The sequence below is a fragment of the Onychomys torridus genome, chromosome 12 (genome assembly GCF_903995425.1).
Source record: "Onychomys torridus chromosome 12, mOncTor1.1, whole genome shotgun sequence".
Lineage (NCBI taxonomy): Eukaryota > Metazoa > Chordata > Mammalia > Rodentia > Cricetidae > Onychomys > Onychomys torridus.
In genome coordinates this window covers 29,115,510-29,130,818 of record NC_050454.1, presented here as the reverse complement: position 1 = coordinate 29,130,818, position 15,309 = coordinate 29,115,510, and the positions used below count along the sequence as shown (strand labels likewise).

Sequence of the window (15,309 nt, the reverse complement as noted above, 5' to 3'; positions counted from 1 at the left end):
TAATGTTTTCATAGACGTTTGGGCATCCAGGCCAATCCATAATGTTTCTTTAGTCAACTTTCCTTCATCATAGCCTTTCATCTCCATTATAGCATGGGACTTTGAGCTTATTATTTTGATCAGCCTCTGACTGTGGGGACATCAGGCTGAAATGACAGTCTCCTCTTCATTTTATCTCAGCATTTCTCCTTGCAAGGGAGAGCAAAGCCAAATCAGACATGGATGACAGTGCTAAAAACAAACAGGCTTAGAATTTTTAAGCCAGACACACACGCTATGCTTTTTGTGCCTCGTTTCCAACTGACATGGGTAGATAGAGACACATGCCCACACCCTTGGAGGGTGTAGTGGTGAATATTAATAACAGATGTTTCCAAAATTGTTTGAGCTCCTCAGGCTTGAAATTCTTGATAAAATTGGGTTATAGAATTACTGAGATAAAGGAATACATTCAAACCATGACCATATTTCATTATAGACTACCTTGACAGCTGCCTTAAGCCTCTTACTCCAACACAACGTCTATGAACTTTCCAATAGAGTGCATATGTATTTTTAATATTCTGCTCTAGTTTCTTATGTGCTTACTTCTGGGAACTGTGGAGTTTATTCACTCAGATGTCTTTTAGACACTCAGTCAATTCTGGTGGATATATCAGTCTCAGGAAGAGCCAGGGTCTGCCAGCCTGGGAGTTACATTTCTCTGACTCCACCTCAACCAGCTGAATGGACTTGAGGAGGAGCCTCAGGTGCTTTCTCAGGGAATCATATCAATGACTTCACTGTGAATACAGAACATGCCCCTTGCAACTCAAGGATCAACGAGGAGTAACTTTATTATACAAATATGTTCAACAAAAAAATCAATTAGAAATTAAGATTATTATTATTGATATCTACACAGAATATTTCTTCAAATTATAAAGAAAGTTGAGATGTCATGAAACAAGGCCTACATGTTTAGTCCAGGACTTCCTGCCTTCAACTAAACTATATATATATATATATATCACTAGTATATCTGCATGTTCTACTTTGATATGTAATAATCATATGTGCTTATCTATACACATGTAAAATATATGTATACACATAAATATATGTATAAAATACACATACACAGTAATATATATATATATATATATATATATATATATATATATATATATAAATGCAATATAAATACAAAATATAAGGATACCAATACTTTAGCATCAGCAATCAGCAACAACAGCAAGTACATTCAGAGCCAGGCATAGTGGCTCATGCCTTTAACTCTAGCACTGGGTAGGTAGAGGCAAGTAGATCTCTGTTGAGTTCAAGGCCAGCCTGATCTATATAGTGAGTTCCAGGCCAGCCTGGGCTACATACTGAGACCCTGTCTAAAAACTCTTGGGGGGGGGGGAGGTATTTTCGGCTTTGGTTCTCATTGAACTGGGATAGGAAGGGACAAGTTTTCCCTCTCACCTGGAAGAGTTAGGAAATGTTAAAGGACCTAGTGCAAAGCTCGAGTCCCGTCTGAGTATATTCTGTCCCACGGCCTTTGGATGGTCTCAGGAGCCTGGTACCATGTTTCTTATAAGAGTTCTAGGGAAACATAATGGGAAAAATAACCTATTGATTCCCCCCAACACACCTTTTTTTTTTAACTTTAGTGGCTGGCTAAGTGGGGACTGATCTAGTAGGCATGGTAGAGCTTATAGTCAAGTAGGCACGTAAAAATTCCCTAGATTGCACTTAAACGCTGACGGCACCAGGCAGAGAATGCACAAGAGTAGAGCAGGGAAGACCAGCATGTGTATGATCCACTTCCGTTGTGTTCAGTGCTCAGAATCGCAACTGCTTCATTTCCAGGAGGCAGTCCAGAGTGGGGAGGACTGAAGTACAGAGCAGAGCATTGCGCTGTGGGCTCAATCTGGATTTAAATGGGAATTTCTTCTTTTCTGAACATTGGCGTGTGTCCCGGTGCCTGTGCAATTCCAGATGGTCATGTGTAACAAGCTGACGTGGCTTTCGTGGGGACCTATGGGTCCTGTAGTGGTGGAGAGAACGTGCCCCGGAACCCTGGTGATCACTGAGCACCCGGATGGCGCTCACTCTACCTGCTGTTTTCACTTCTTTCCAGGAGCTGTACCTGAATCTCCAGGGACCAAGTGGGGGGGCTTCTCGGCCATTGGGCAAAAGCCTGTCTCTTCCTGGGGACTGGCAGACAGGAGATGCTATTTTGAAATGCTTTAGCTTCTCCGTGGCTTGCCGGTTCTCTTAGATTCTTAGCTATAGGCACTTAAGGTGTGTAATGGAAACGTGCTCCGTAGGTTTTGGGAGTTTCTAAACTAAACTACATAAGCTAGATTATCGGAAGGTGAGACTATGGAGGAGAATTAATGATTACCCCTATAATAATGAGCACCAAGCTACTTCTAGTAAAGGGAAGGTCGATCTAGTAAAGGGGAAGTAAACAGGTCGGTGATGATCACCTTTGTACTTGGGCGATGGCCGCGCTGAAGTAGAGCAGCTAAGCAACAGACGTCTCCCAAAGTGGTTCTGGGGAACTGGTTTGTTCCAGTATTAGAAGGATAAGTAGCAGTAAATGATTCATTGTCTTGTTTCTTTCCCTCCACGAAAAGTTCCTGAACGCCAAGCAACAGGAAGGAAACTGAAGAAGGCATTTCAGTTCCCTGATTGTCTCAATTTTTTCACCCATGAAAGGGCAGAGACAAAGAACGCTTTCCCAACGTACGCTAAACACTGGTTTGGAAACCAAAGGCTGGATTCTTTTCTTTCTCTCGGTGTACGTAGACATCACCCACACCCAGTTAAATCAACCCCATTTCTGTTTGATGATAAGATCAAAGGACTAATAATCCACAGTGAGTAAGATGTGTAACCCCAGGGAAGGGGGAAGAGGCCCCAGCACTGGAGGCAGTTCCAAGGACACAAGTAGACTACACACCTTTTCCCATGTGACTTCCCTGTGATAGAGGCGGCAAAACCCGTCTTACGGTTGAAGGGGTTTTCCTTTAGAAGCTTTGTTCCAATTACAAGTGAAAGCTGAAACTAATACTGTGATACCTAGGAAATGAGGGGAGAAGACAAAGATGGCCATACTCTCCTCACACGGTCTGCTGAAATCCAGCCCTTTCCCTGCTCTGGCCAGTCCTTAAGTGTAGGGATTCCCGGCCCTTGGCCCTGTGTATTTTCTGAGCAGTTTCACTCAGCTCAAGATACAGTTTCTAGGTAGAAAAATCTATCTCTAGCCCTGTCTCAGTTCTAAGTCGTAAAGTTCGGTCAACCCTTACCACACTCAGCCACCACCGGCGCGTGTAAATATGTGGGGCTTAACTGCTCATGTATCCGTGGTATGTGTTGGAGTCAGCCCCAAGTGAGATTTTACTAAGCAGCATCGATTTAAACCAAGAGGTCAGCATATTCCCAAAGGTAACACTTCTAGGCCAGCTACATCCCCTGGAAAGCTTTTGGCTGACAGATGAGGGCTGTGCATAATTTAATTTAATGAGGGAATCATACCCACCCTAATAACTTACTTCCTACCTGCACTGGGCCTGTGAAAGGCACATCTCACTTTCAACCAGCTCAGCATTTTGTAGCACACTGACTCTAATATCTAGTTTGTTATTGCTTAATTCAAATTCTGGAATTGCCACTTCTTGATTTTGGAGCTAATCTTGACAGCCCTGAGAAGATTTGTTCTGTGCCCCATTGGCCTCATCTAAAGAAATGGAAGTTTGGTCCAAGTTCTCAGATTCCATTTCACTTTGTAGCCAAGTTGTCCTACCATCTCTCATGTTAAACTATCCCACACCAGCCTTTTCTGGAAAGTATCTGCAGTTGTCTATTTTAGCATACCTGTGTGGATGCTTCCAATAGACGTCAATGGCATTCACATCGAACAGGGTCTCCCTTCTCACACCAAATATCCTGAATATTAGTGTGTGTGTTCCTTTTCTATGGAGCTCACTGTGCTGTGGGCTTTATACTGGAGTCAATGGCAGTGGATACAGAATACAAGTGTAGTCATTCATCCCTCTCAAAAGTTCTTGGCCGCTTCTCGGTCGATACCTCTTTGGACAGTCATAATTGATGGTATTCTTCATGCCTCTCTTCCATCCCCAATCCCTCTGCTTTTTCTATGTGGGAAGACTTTCTCATTTTGACATTTCTAATTTTCTAATTTGATCTTTTTTTCCCCTTTTAGATAGTTGTGCTGGTTCCATACGTACATCAAGGTCCTTGTACAACAGTATTCACTCAATAAAAGGTAATTATAGCTTGGAGAATCTTTTTACATTATAAACAATTGGAGTTATTCTTGTCCTCATGCATCACATGCGAGGCATGATGGGCTTATATCTTTTGGTATTTAGCTTCGCGTCTCTGGATCGTTTTCATATGTGCAAATGGAAATAACACCTCCCTTAGTTACACAATAAAATGTGAGACTGGAGATGTGCCAGTCAGTTTTTCGTTATTGTAACAAAAGACCCGCGAAAAACAACCTAGAGGAAAGGTAATTTATTTTTGCTCTGTTTCAGAGGTCTGTGGTTGTTTGATTCCGTTGCTTGGAGCCTGAGATGTGGCTGGATATCAAGGTGGAGAAGGGATTATGGATAAAGCCTCACTGTGCCCTTGAAAGAGAGAAGAGGAGAGGGAGAGAGGGAAAAAGAGAGAGCACAAGAGGCAGAGATGAGAGAGACAGACAGAGACAGAGAGAATGCCAGGGCCAAGGATGACTACAATCTTCAGAAGCTGATCCCCATTATACTTATATCTCCAGCTAGGCCCTACCTTTTGGAGTTCTTGTGCCTTCCAATAGAGATGCCAGGTTCAGACCAAGCTTTTACTTCTTTAGAAAGATTATATTTGTGTATTCTCTTTGTCTCTGTCTCCATCTCTCTGTGTGTATGTGGTGATGGGGGGTTGGAGGGTGTCAACTTGTGCCACAGCATGTATGTGGAGGTCAGAGGAGTTGAGTCTTTCCTTTCACCATGTGGGTCCTAAGGATTGAACTCAAGTAGTCAGGCTTGGCAGCAAGCACTGTTACTCCAGTGAGCCATCTTGCCAACTTGAGGACCAAGCATTTAACATACAGCTTTCAGAAGACATTTACAATTCACAGCAAGACAACAACAGAGTTAGCATGGTGCAGGGACATCATCACTGTCTCTATTCTCGTGTCTCCTCTCATGCTGGTTCCATTTCCTGTCACTTCTTATCTTTCTCAATTTGAAAACTTCTAGAAGCCTCCATTCTACACATCTCTTCAACTATGTTCTGCTGCATACAGCTCTGCCATCATATTACCACGATTTATTATCCAGTGTCCATTTCCTTCCTAAACTTTTTCTGCAGGGTTTCTTGACCTTCAGGTTCCTCTCTTTCATCCTCTTTTTCTTCTAGTGTTCTGTTAACATCCACCCTTGTGACTCCATGATGTCCACCCACACACCTTCATGACTTCATGTCTTGTTGTCTGTGTGGCATATCTCTGTTTTTCTTTGCTATTGGAATCTTGCCATCCTTCAAGACTAATTCTACAACTATTTCTTTGTTTTCTTAAAGTTAGAATTATTTTTTTACCCCTGTTTCAACTACTGTTTATCTCTATCACGAAACTTCCTATTATGAACATTTTAATTATGTGTATGTATCTTTCCCGTTGGACTGTGAGCTGTTGAAGAAAATGATTATGCTTCATTTGTATGTGGCTCCCTTAATATCTGATACTGTATCACAGCAAAGTGGTTATCTGTCAAATGTTTATTGACTCTGTACCACATATATGTACTAAGTGGCAGCTGCCTAAACCGAGAGGCTACAGAAATACAACTGGAAGTAGTTTTTCTAGGTCACCAGCAAGCTCTGTGATGCTGGAGGACTGCTGAATGGTTCCCAGGGGCAGAATGAATGTGATGGCTTAAATTCATCACAATATCTCTCTAAAATAAAATGTCCGGTCATGAGCAGAAGCAGGGACTAACACTTAATGACTTTTGAAGTCCAGAACGTACACGAGAAATCAGGTCATACGCAAGACAAATGGATCAGTTAAAATAAGAAATACTGAACCAAGCCTGGTTATGATGGTTTTTAGTCACCACACGTAAGAGAGAGTCCTTAGTGAAATGTAGGGTTATAGAAAAGTGGCTGTTTCTGTGTTCAGGACAGTTGGGTCAGGGACGTTTCCTGTTATCAATAGGAAACTGCTGTACAATTAAATGGATCAATGATGCAGTGAACTAAATTAGGTTTTTTATAGTCAAATAATTGGACTAGCTGTGCATTCTACATTATTTCAGTCTGTACGAGCACGATCTTTGAATCCATCGTGTAGGAAGATGCCTGGACTGCTCTAGCCTATTGATTTGAGAAGCAGTAAAAGGTGATGACTAGCTAGGAAGGCCATGAAGTAGTGTCAATAAATGGTTCAGGGGATACACATCTAAACACAGAGTGGCTTTATGTAGCCTTGATGATTTTTTTTAGAACAATTTACAAATCCGGCCTAATTCAACCAATACTACAGTAATTTACCTGAAAATATAGTGCAACATACTGTTATGCATTTCCTGTGTTTAGGTCAGGTTTATGGAACATTGTACTGCTTGTGGTCAGTGGTATGTGAGTAAACTGGCTGTTTGTCTAACGCTCTGATTCTTAGTGCTTTTCTTTTTCCGTGGTGTAAACACTCATAATGGGCTGGTGATCAACTATTGACAGTTACCCTGCCCTCAAAATTTCTAAATACCCAACAATGAGCTTCAAAGATGGGAGGAGCTGACTCTAGAAGACCCCTACAAGTAAATGCACATGATGGCAAGAGATTAGAAATCGTGCACTTCAGGACTAAAAGCCTTTAGACTATCCCAGCACTACCAGTCACTTAGGAATGCTTTGTGCTTCATCTAGCACATCTGGACTCATGGAATAGCATCCCGTGCAGAAGCTTTTCCATACGGCAAAAGAAGAGCAACTGGCCAGGTGTGAAAATGCAACTCGAGCCCCTTGCCAGAGAAAACGGAGGACCAGTATGGCCCAAGAGCCGAGCAGAAAGTTCTTAGCTGAGATACTGAGACACAGGAAGAAGTAAGTTTGACTGCTGTCTGAAATGCCTGGCATGAGTTTCCAAATGGTTTGCAATTTCTTGAAATAGGGAGGTTTTCAAGCAGACACACAATGAAACCTCTACGAAAAACTAAAGGGGTTCAGAGTCTTCCAAGTGGGGGAACACATGGAAATGTTAGGACAGAGGTGTGCCCGAGGATGGCAAAAGGATGTTTCACCCTTTTTTATAATCTACCTGTTGTACGACACTATTTTGGTGTGTTTTCTGTTGCTATCACAGAATGATACAGACTGGATAACTGAGAAACAATGAAACCTTTTTTGGCTCATGGTTCTGACTGAGAAGTCTAAGAACATTCATTGTACTGTTATCTGACAAGAGCCTGTATGCTGAGTCACAGCATGGCAGAAGGGCCAGTGAACACAGGCAAGACAGAAGAAATGAAGTATAGGGGGCCAGGACTCTTAACTAGTGTCTGTGGAGGGGGCACACTTGGGGACAGCCTTTTCTTAGAGGCCTTACTAACTCCAAGTAGGTAGTGTCAGAATCCAGTTGTTGGATACTAAAGAGCTTTAAGAAAATTGACTGTCAGGAAAAGTGCATATATTTAGTGCCAGAAGTGTTGGGGCTATAAAAATATTTTTCTTCCTAGCAAACTTGGAACTGGAATCTGGTCGGCTGGACTTCTGAGGCAGTGTTCTATGCACAAGCTTATGAGAGAGGAGCTGGTAAAGATCACCAAGGGGCGTGCATGGAAACAGGATTCGTGATCTTGATAGAGTGTGGATGAGACAGTATGAGTGGGAGGAGATGTGGACCTGAAGTTCTCCCCAGGGAGGCGGGGGGGGGGGGACAAGCTGGGAGAACTATTTGGCAACAGGGAAGATAGTAACAGACTTTGGTTTCTAAATGGGTAGCAGATTTTCTTTTCTCTTCTCCCTTTTTTCTTTCTTTCTTTCTTTCTTTCATTCTTTCTTTCTTTCTCTCTCTCTCTCTCTCTCTCTCTCTCTCTCTCTCTCTCTCTCTCGTTTCTAACATTGTGTATTAATTTATCTATACTACTTATTCCCCAAGGTGGGGCTAGTATTAAGGCAATCCATAGGGTAGATTTTAAGGAAAATGACTTTAGGTCCTCTTTAAAGGTCTCCTCATACTGAAATGTTTTGCTTACTTGTACCCAGGGAGGAGAAATCTTTGGAATGGGTGATTCTGTAGATAACTGTACATCAACATTAGCTGAGGAGCTTTTGAAAATCCCTGATAACCCTCCCCCAGTTAGAATAAAAACACACCCACCCATGGCTATGAGGTACAAATTGAGAAGGGGACTTTGGTACTTAGGTATTTTTAAAAGTATTTTTTTACTGATTATTTGACAGTTCCCCACAATGTATTTTTATACACTCACTCCTCCTCCCTCAACTCCTTCTAGATCCAGCTTTTAACTTCTTACCCAACTTGATTTCTTTTTAAACCCACTGAGCCCAATTTGCATTGCCCAAACACTTTTTGATGTGGGGACATCGAGAACATGGTAGACCTAGGAGGGTCACACCACTGAAGAAAACTGATTCTTCCCCTCTGTCTTAATTATGTTCTATGTCTGTGAGGAGACACCATAACCAAGACAACTTTATGGAAGAATTTATTGAGGCTTACAGTTCCTAAGGGTGAGTCAGTGACCATCATGGCAGGGAGGAGGCAGCAGGAGCTTGGGATAGTACCTGGACAGTAGCTAGGAGCTTACATCCTGAGACAACCAACATGAAACCAAGAGAGAGTCAGTTGGAACAGTGTGGGCTTTTGAAACCTCAAAGCCTACCACCAGTGACAGACCACACCTCCCAGTCCTTCCCAACGTTTCCACCAATAGGACCAAGCGATCAAACATGGCAGCTATTCTCATGCAAACCACCACTCCCTCCCAGAAGCTAGCAGTTGTCAATAGCTCCTTAGCTAGGGATGGGTGCACATTGGTGTTTTTATTATGCACAGGCAACAGTGAGGACTTTCCAGCTTGTTAAAGAGAGTGCCTTGCAGGGCAGGAGAGTAGTAGCCAGGCAGTAACTGCTGAATCATACAAAAGGGGCTATGCACAGGACCTTGAAGACATCCAAGAGCTTCTTGGAGCAACAATTTGGGCAGCAATGGCTGTAGGGTGCAGTCTGATGGCCAGTTTGAAAGGGTCGGTGTCTTACTTAGTGCAAGGATGGAGAATAAAGGGGACAGCCCAGGCCTGAAACAAGGTGCTAGTGGTGAGGCAGCAAGTCAGGTTGGAAGTTTGGGTCTGAATTAAAAGCACACAATTCCAGAACTCTAAGGCCTGAGACATTACTTAGACATGTTAATATGAGCATGATCATCAATGCTCTCCTCTCCTGCATTTTAAATGATAAAAAATAGTTTGTAAAAATGTGAATTTAAACCAGTTTTACTCATTTAAGAGAGTAAATTGCTAATTAAAAATATAATAAACAGTTTAAGGTTTGTGGTTTGGTTGTTAATACACATGAAGTTGAAAAAAAATGAAGCTATGATAATCGTTGCAATTTGACCACAAACAGGGCCATATCTTCTGCCTTCTAAAATTCTATTGCAATACTGTTTAAAATTATATATATATATATACACATATGAAGGTGGTGTTGCTAGAGAGTCAGCCGATTGCCCTATGCATGATAGCCTTGCAGTTGGCCACTGAGTTATACCCCTAGTCTCCTGAAGACCCTTCTTACTTGTACAGAAAGTTTTAAGAAGATTTGACTTTGGAATCTTAGGTTGACCAGAGAATACATACCCTACATCTTTGGGCTATTGCATATAGGGAGCATGGAATGCTTGCATCTTCCATGCTGGGAGCTCTGAGTCAAATCCCATGGTGTCTCATCTTCTCACACTGGCTATTGGAACCTATGAAGGGATGGAACATGGAACCAGACTGCCTATGGTTATTGCACCTATTTATATACAGGCTTATTCTCTATGAATTCTTATGAAAGATGTTCTGCCACTATTAAAAAACTAATGAAATAATAAAATAAAAATATAATAATAATGATAATGATAATAATAATAATGATGATAATAATACCTAAGCACTACCTGCAAATTTAAGGAAGAGGGCAATAGAGAAAAAAAACTTGTTTGGAGTGATCAAGAATTTTTTCTGCTTGGTTAGTGAATACAGTCGAAACTTTGTTTTACTCAGTGAATTACAGAATTTCAATGGAAGGAAGGGCATGCTGTTTTAATAAATGGATTGGGCGTTTAAATGAAGGTGAGGCTGAGAAGCCTGTGTCACCCATAAGAACTATTGCTTCAGATCTGCAAGAAAGTTGAAATAGTCTAATAGATTTCTACATATCCCTTCCCAGATTCTCAAGATGTTAACAATTTATCATAATTTCCATTGTTTCTTAGTGAAAGCTTTTAATGATTAGTTAACAATATTATGTCACAGTGATTCTTTTATATTCAGTACAATCCTAGGCACCTGCTAGGAAGAGACTTGAGGGATAGAATCCAAAAACGACTCAGGAAAGAATTTTTACTGCTATGTTTTTAAAATTAGCATGGAAGTTTTACATATTAATGGGGTATAGTGTATGATTTCTGATTTCAACACATGAATACAATGTGCACTGAAATCAAATCAAGGTAATCAGGATTTAACTATTGTGTCATGGTTTATCACTTTCATCTTTTTCTGTACATGCTTAACTACATACACACAGACACAGACACAGACACACAGACACAGACACACACACAGACACACACACCCATTTCACTCCCTGAATCATTTAAGCTGTTGCCATGATGACCCTCTATACCTAAATCATTATGTGTATTACTATGCATAAATTCTTTTCAATAGCCACAGCTCAAATAATCTAACTCAAGAAGGTAAGATGCAATTATCCAATTTATAAACCCTTACTCAACTTTCTTCTGTTACATTGTAGCTATAGTCCCTACATTCTTCCTGGTCCAGGGTCCAATCTAGAACTACTGTTACACTCAGAAGTCATCATACCTCTGTTGTCTCCTTTAGTCAGGAACAGTTCCTTGGTCATTGTCTCTCATCACCTATCATTTTTGAAGCATACAGGCTATTTTGTACAAATTTCTCGATTGTCCGAAATTCTGTTATTAGATTCTGGGTATGCATCTCCAGTAGGAGTCATGCAAATGCGCTCTCTTCAGGAGGAAAATGGTATTTGCTCATGGCTGGTGATGTTAACTTTGATCAACTCAATAAGAGTGGTGTGCACCAGATTTTCTAGTGAAAAAGCAGACACTTTACTTTCTTTGTATAATGTCTTTCCTACATTGAGACCATGAAGTCACTCCAGTTCCCATCCAACTTCCACCTAGTAGTTTCTGCATTCATCGATGATCCTCACTCCAATTAGCTACCATGCTAGTGGCCAGCTGGGATTTTTCTACACCCAGCATTCATTTCACACACCAGCCGTTCTGTTGTAAGAAGGTCATTCCCATCTCCTCATTTATCCACCCATTTATTTATGTCTGTATGGGCCGGTGGTCATTCTGCAGTTATAATTCGTCACTATGATGTTCAAGTTGTCTCTGAACCTGGCTGTCCATTGGACATTTCCCCATCATTCTTTGAGTACTTTCTTTACGGCAGAGACAGATATTTTTTGGCACATTATACTTTCCTTCCCAGTTTGGGAATCAGTTTTCTAAAAGGAATAGTTTGGTTTGTTCTTATTTTTAATTTTTTTTCTCAGTAGAGAATTTAGATATCAAAGTCTGAAATCCAGGTATTGCACATCCTTGTAATTGGGCAGTCACTGCCTCTAGACCCTTGCTGAGCACATAACTAGGAAATGGGCTGGGGCGATGGTTCTGTGGGCAAACTGCTTGTGCATGCATGAACATCCCTAGCACCCAACACAAAGCCTGGTGTGGTCAAATGTGTCTGTAAACTCAGCACTGGGAGACAGAGGGGACAAAGAGATCCTTGGGGCTCACTGGCTAGTCAGGCTATTGGTGACATGCAGGCTCAGTGAGAGACATTATCTCAAAATTAGGGTGAAGACCTATGAGGTAGATATTCAGACACCTAATGCTGACCTCTGGCATCCACAGCTAAGACAGAACCCAGGCAGGGAAGTTCCCAGGGCCAATTGCTGTGCGTCACATTTTCTACTCGGCTCCTGCACTGAGCACAGTGCAAGAGGATTTAGACTTTCACATTGCCTATCGCCCCACCGTGGATTAGTCCTCTTTACAAATTAAATAAACTGTCTTATTTGCCATTGTATTGATTCTCATCCTCTTGGGTGGTAGTTTATGGTAGACATCAATTTTCTCTTACCCAAACTTAGAGAGTTTTAGTGAACACAAAAGATGTGCTCGTGTGTGTGTGTGTGTGTGTGTGTGTGTGTGTGTGTGTGTTAGGGTATATGTCTAGAAAGTAAGTATTAAGATGATCATTTAGGGGAGAGAGGTATTAGGATTAAAATGATAATATTTGAATATGCTGTTCCTAAACATACAACATTGTGAAATCTAAATCTGCTCCCAGTGCTTTTGTTTCTTCAAAGAACCGAAGGCCATCTCTTGCTTTGTGATGCTCTCACCAGTTTTTCTCCCTCAGGTTAAAGACTGTTCTTTTGTTTTTGCTTTTCTAAGACAGGATCTCATGCACAGCTGGCTGGCCTCAACATCACTGTGTAGTCCAAGATGACCTTGAACTTTTTAAAAGTTTAACTTTATTTATTTATTTGTGTGTGTGTGTGTGTGTGTGTGTGTGTGTGTTCCATGTGTGCATGCATGTGGACCATGGTGCTTGTGTGGAGGTTAGAGGACAACTTTTGGGACCTGGGGATAAAACTTTAGTTATCAGGTTTGGTAGCAAGTGCCTTTACCCACTGAGCCATCTTGCAGGTCCATGAGTTTGAACTTGTGACTCTCCCACCTCCACCCTGTGAGTGCTACATTATAGGTGTGAATCACCAACTGGTTTATAGAGTGCTAAGGATCAAATACAGGGCTTGGTGTCTGTTAGGTGAGAGCTCTTGTTAACTAAGATACATCCCTGGCCCCTAAAGCTACTCTTCAATATTGGTTATTTGGCTGACTTAGAAATTCTAGTCTAGAAAGTTGCTGAGGAAGGTTCCTAAGAAAAGTGTCAGTACCAGACGCTGACCATGACTCATTATGGCGGGTTCCACAGAACACTGCTTAGCATCGCTGACTCCACACAAAAGGGTCGGTCGGATGCAGACACAGGTGCTCTCATCCTTTCCCTCATTCCAGCACCTGAGTCAAATAGGGCTGAACTATTTATTAATTAATAGGTTGCACATGTCAACATGGATACTGGTTTTTGTGTGTTTTTTTATAGTTAAGGTGGTAATATCATATAACTGTAGAGCTGAGGCAAGGGAAGTTTGGCTTCCTATGAAGAATTCCACCACCTATCCTCAGCTTCTCTAATACATAAGGACTAGTGGTCACTGTGGAGGGAGACCAGCTCTGGAGATCACCAGAGGTACCAGTCCTGTGTCAGTAGTCTAGGCCATGACAGCAGCAGTAGACATGTGATACATGGGTCATACACACAAGGAATACTAAGATAATGAGCTAATTAATACTAAGAGTAGGACACTGGGAATGACAGTGAAAGCTTTTTTGAACATGAGAATTTTTAAGTACTTTATTAAATACTAGATTCATTGTAACGGCTTTAGCCATCATAATCACCATGATACAATAAAATATCCACTCAACATGCTTGAGAGGTATAAATTGTGTTGGGAAATCCATGCAATATTAAAAAATAATTTGATAGAAAAAACAAATAATCAGAAGCATGAAAGCCCGTATGTTTTAATAGAAGCCTATCGCTGACTCTGGGGTAACAGCCGCATGCATGTCTCTAGTCATGTTGCTCTTCTCCTTCAGCTTGGACTGCAGCAGGGTGTGCTCCACAACCCCAATTCTAATGTCCATCTGGACGGTTTCCTGCTTCAGCTTGGTCAAGCTCTGCTTAATCTTCACCAAAGGAGCTACAGAAGAAAAACAGCATGGAAGAAAAATGTTCATTGGGAGTATCGTTTGTTAGAGATTGGCCTGACATTTTCCCCACTTTGTGTCAAGCCAGAAATAGGGTTAAAACACAGCCAGTGACTCGCTGACATTCACACCGCTTTGCACTGGTATTTGAAACACCTGAGACTTTCAGGATGGGAACTGGTTCAATATTTGATGCACTGAAGCTGAATTTTCTAACTGTTCTAGGAAAAGAAGTGCTAAGTGGGTATTTAAGGATGTGTTCAACGTGGTTTTGTCTACAGGAACAGGGAACAGAATACTTAGAGAGGGAAGAAAGATATGTTTGAGACCCAAACAATGAGTCCATTGAAAACAGTACAAGAAAATCCCCACACCCCACTCCAGAGTCCCAGTCTGCATGCAGAGCATCACAGCCCTAGATAATCTTTCTGACACGAAAAGCCTGAGGTGATGACCACTGGCCTGTGTCAAACTAAACAGTTGGTAATGGAGGATAATTACTGAGAGATTAATTCTTCTCCATTTGAACCCTGCTCTGTCAGGACTTCCTGGAAGGAGGGGGAAGCCCCAAGGGCCATCACATCACTGTCTTGGTGTCATTTGGGATATTCTTAAAGTCTTTTGTACATAAAATGATGAAAACAGAATAATATATTTTTAAACACTGTTAGAAGAAAGCACATACTTGAAATTCCCCACTCTATCTTTGAGTTATTAGCTAGAATCAATAAAAACTAGAGTAAAAATTTTTTTTCTTAGTTGACTTATAACAAACTTAGCATTCTGAGGATCAGACATCATTTTCGTACCACATCTCTCCCTTAAAACAAGTAAAAATAGATTATTTATTTATATATTATTTATATAGATATGTGTGTGCACCCGGGCAGGTGCTCACACGTTTGCACATATGTATGCATGGACGTCAGAAGACACAGATTTCAGGAGCTGGTTGTCTCCTTCTCTCATGGGATCTGAGACAGAACTGAGGAGGATGCCAGGCTAAGTGGCAAGCACCTCCACCCATGGGGCCCCACTGCTAATGCACGCAGACGTCAGCTGACTTTGCGAAGGCGATCTTGTATGTGCCCCACGTCAGCCCGGAGGGAATGTGTACTCACTGCCATGTTTGTGCCCCAGGTCAGCCTGGAGGGAACATGTACTCACTGCCATGT

At 41.6% G+C, this 15,309-nt stretch overlaps 1 protein-coding gene across 1 annotated transcript in view; it reads right to left on the bottom strand.

The window, feature by feature from the left end:
- Positions 1-13,746: 13,746 nt before the first annotated feature.
- The window catches only part of Ift57 (intraflagellar transport 57), a 57,077-nt gene continuing 55,514 nt past the window's right edge, over positions 13,747-15,309 (bottom strand). Inside the window, exon 11 of the mRNA XM_036203645.1 lies at positions 13,747-14,127. Within this exon, the coding sequence (XP_036059538.1) occupies positions 13,949-14,127 (179 nt within the window). The 3' untranslated portion in view covers positions 13,747-13,948. The remainder of the gene's footprint in view (positions 14,128-15,309) is intronic.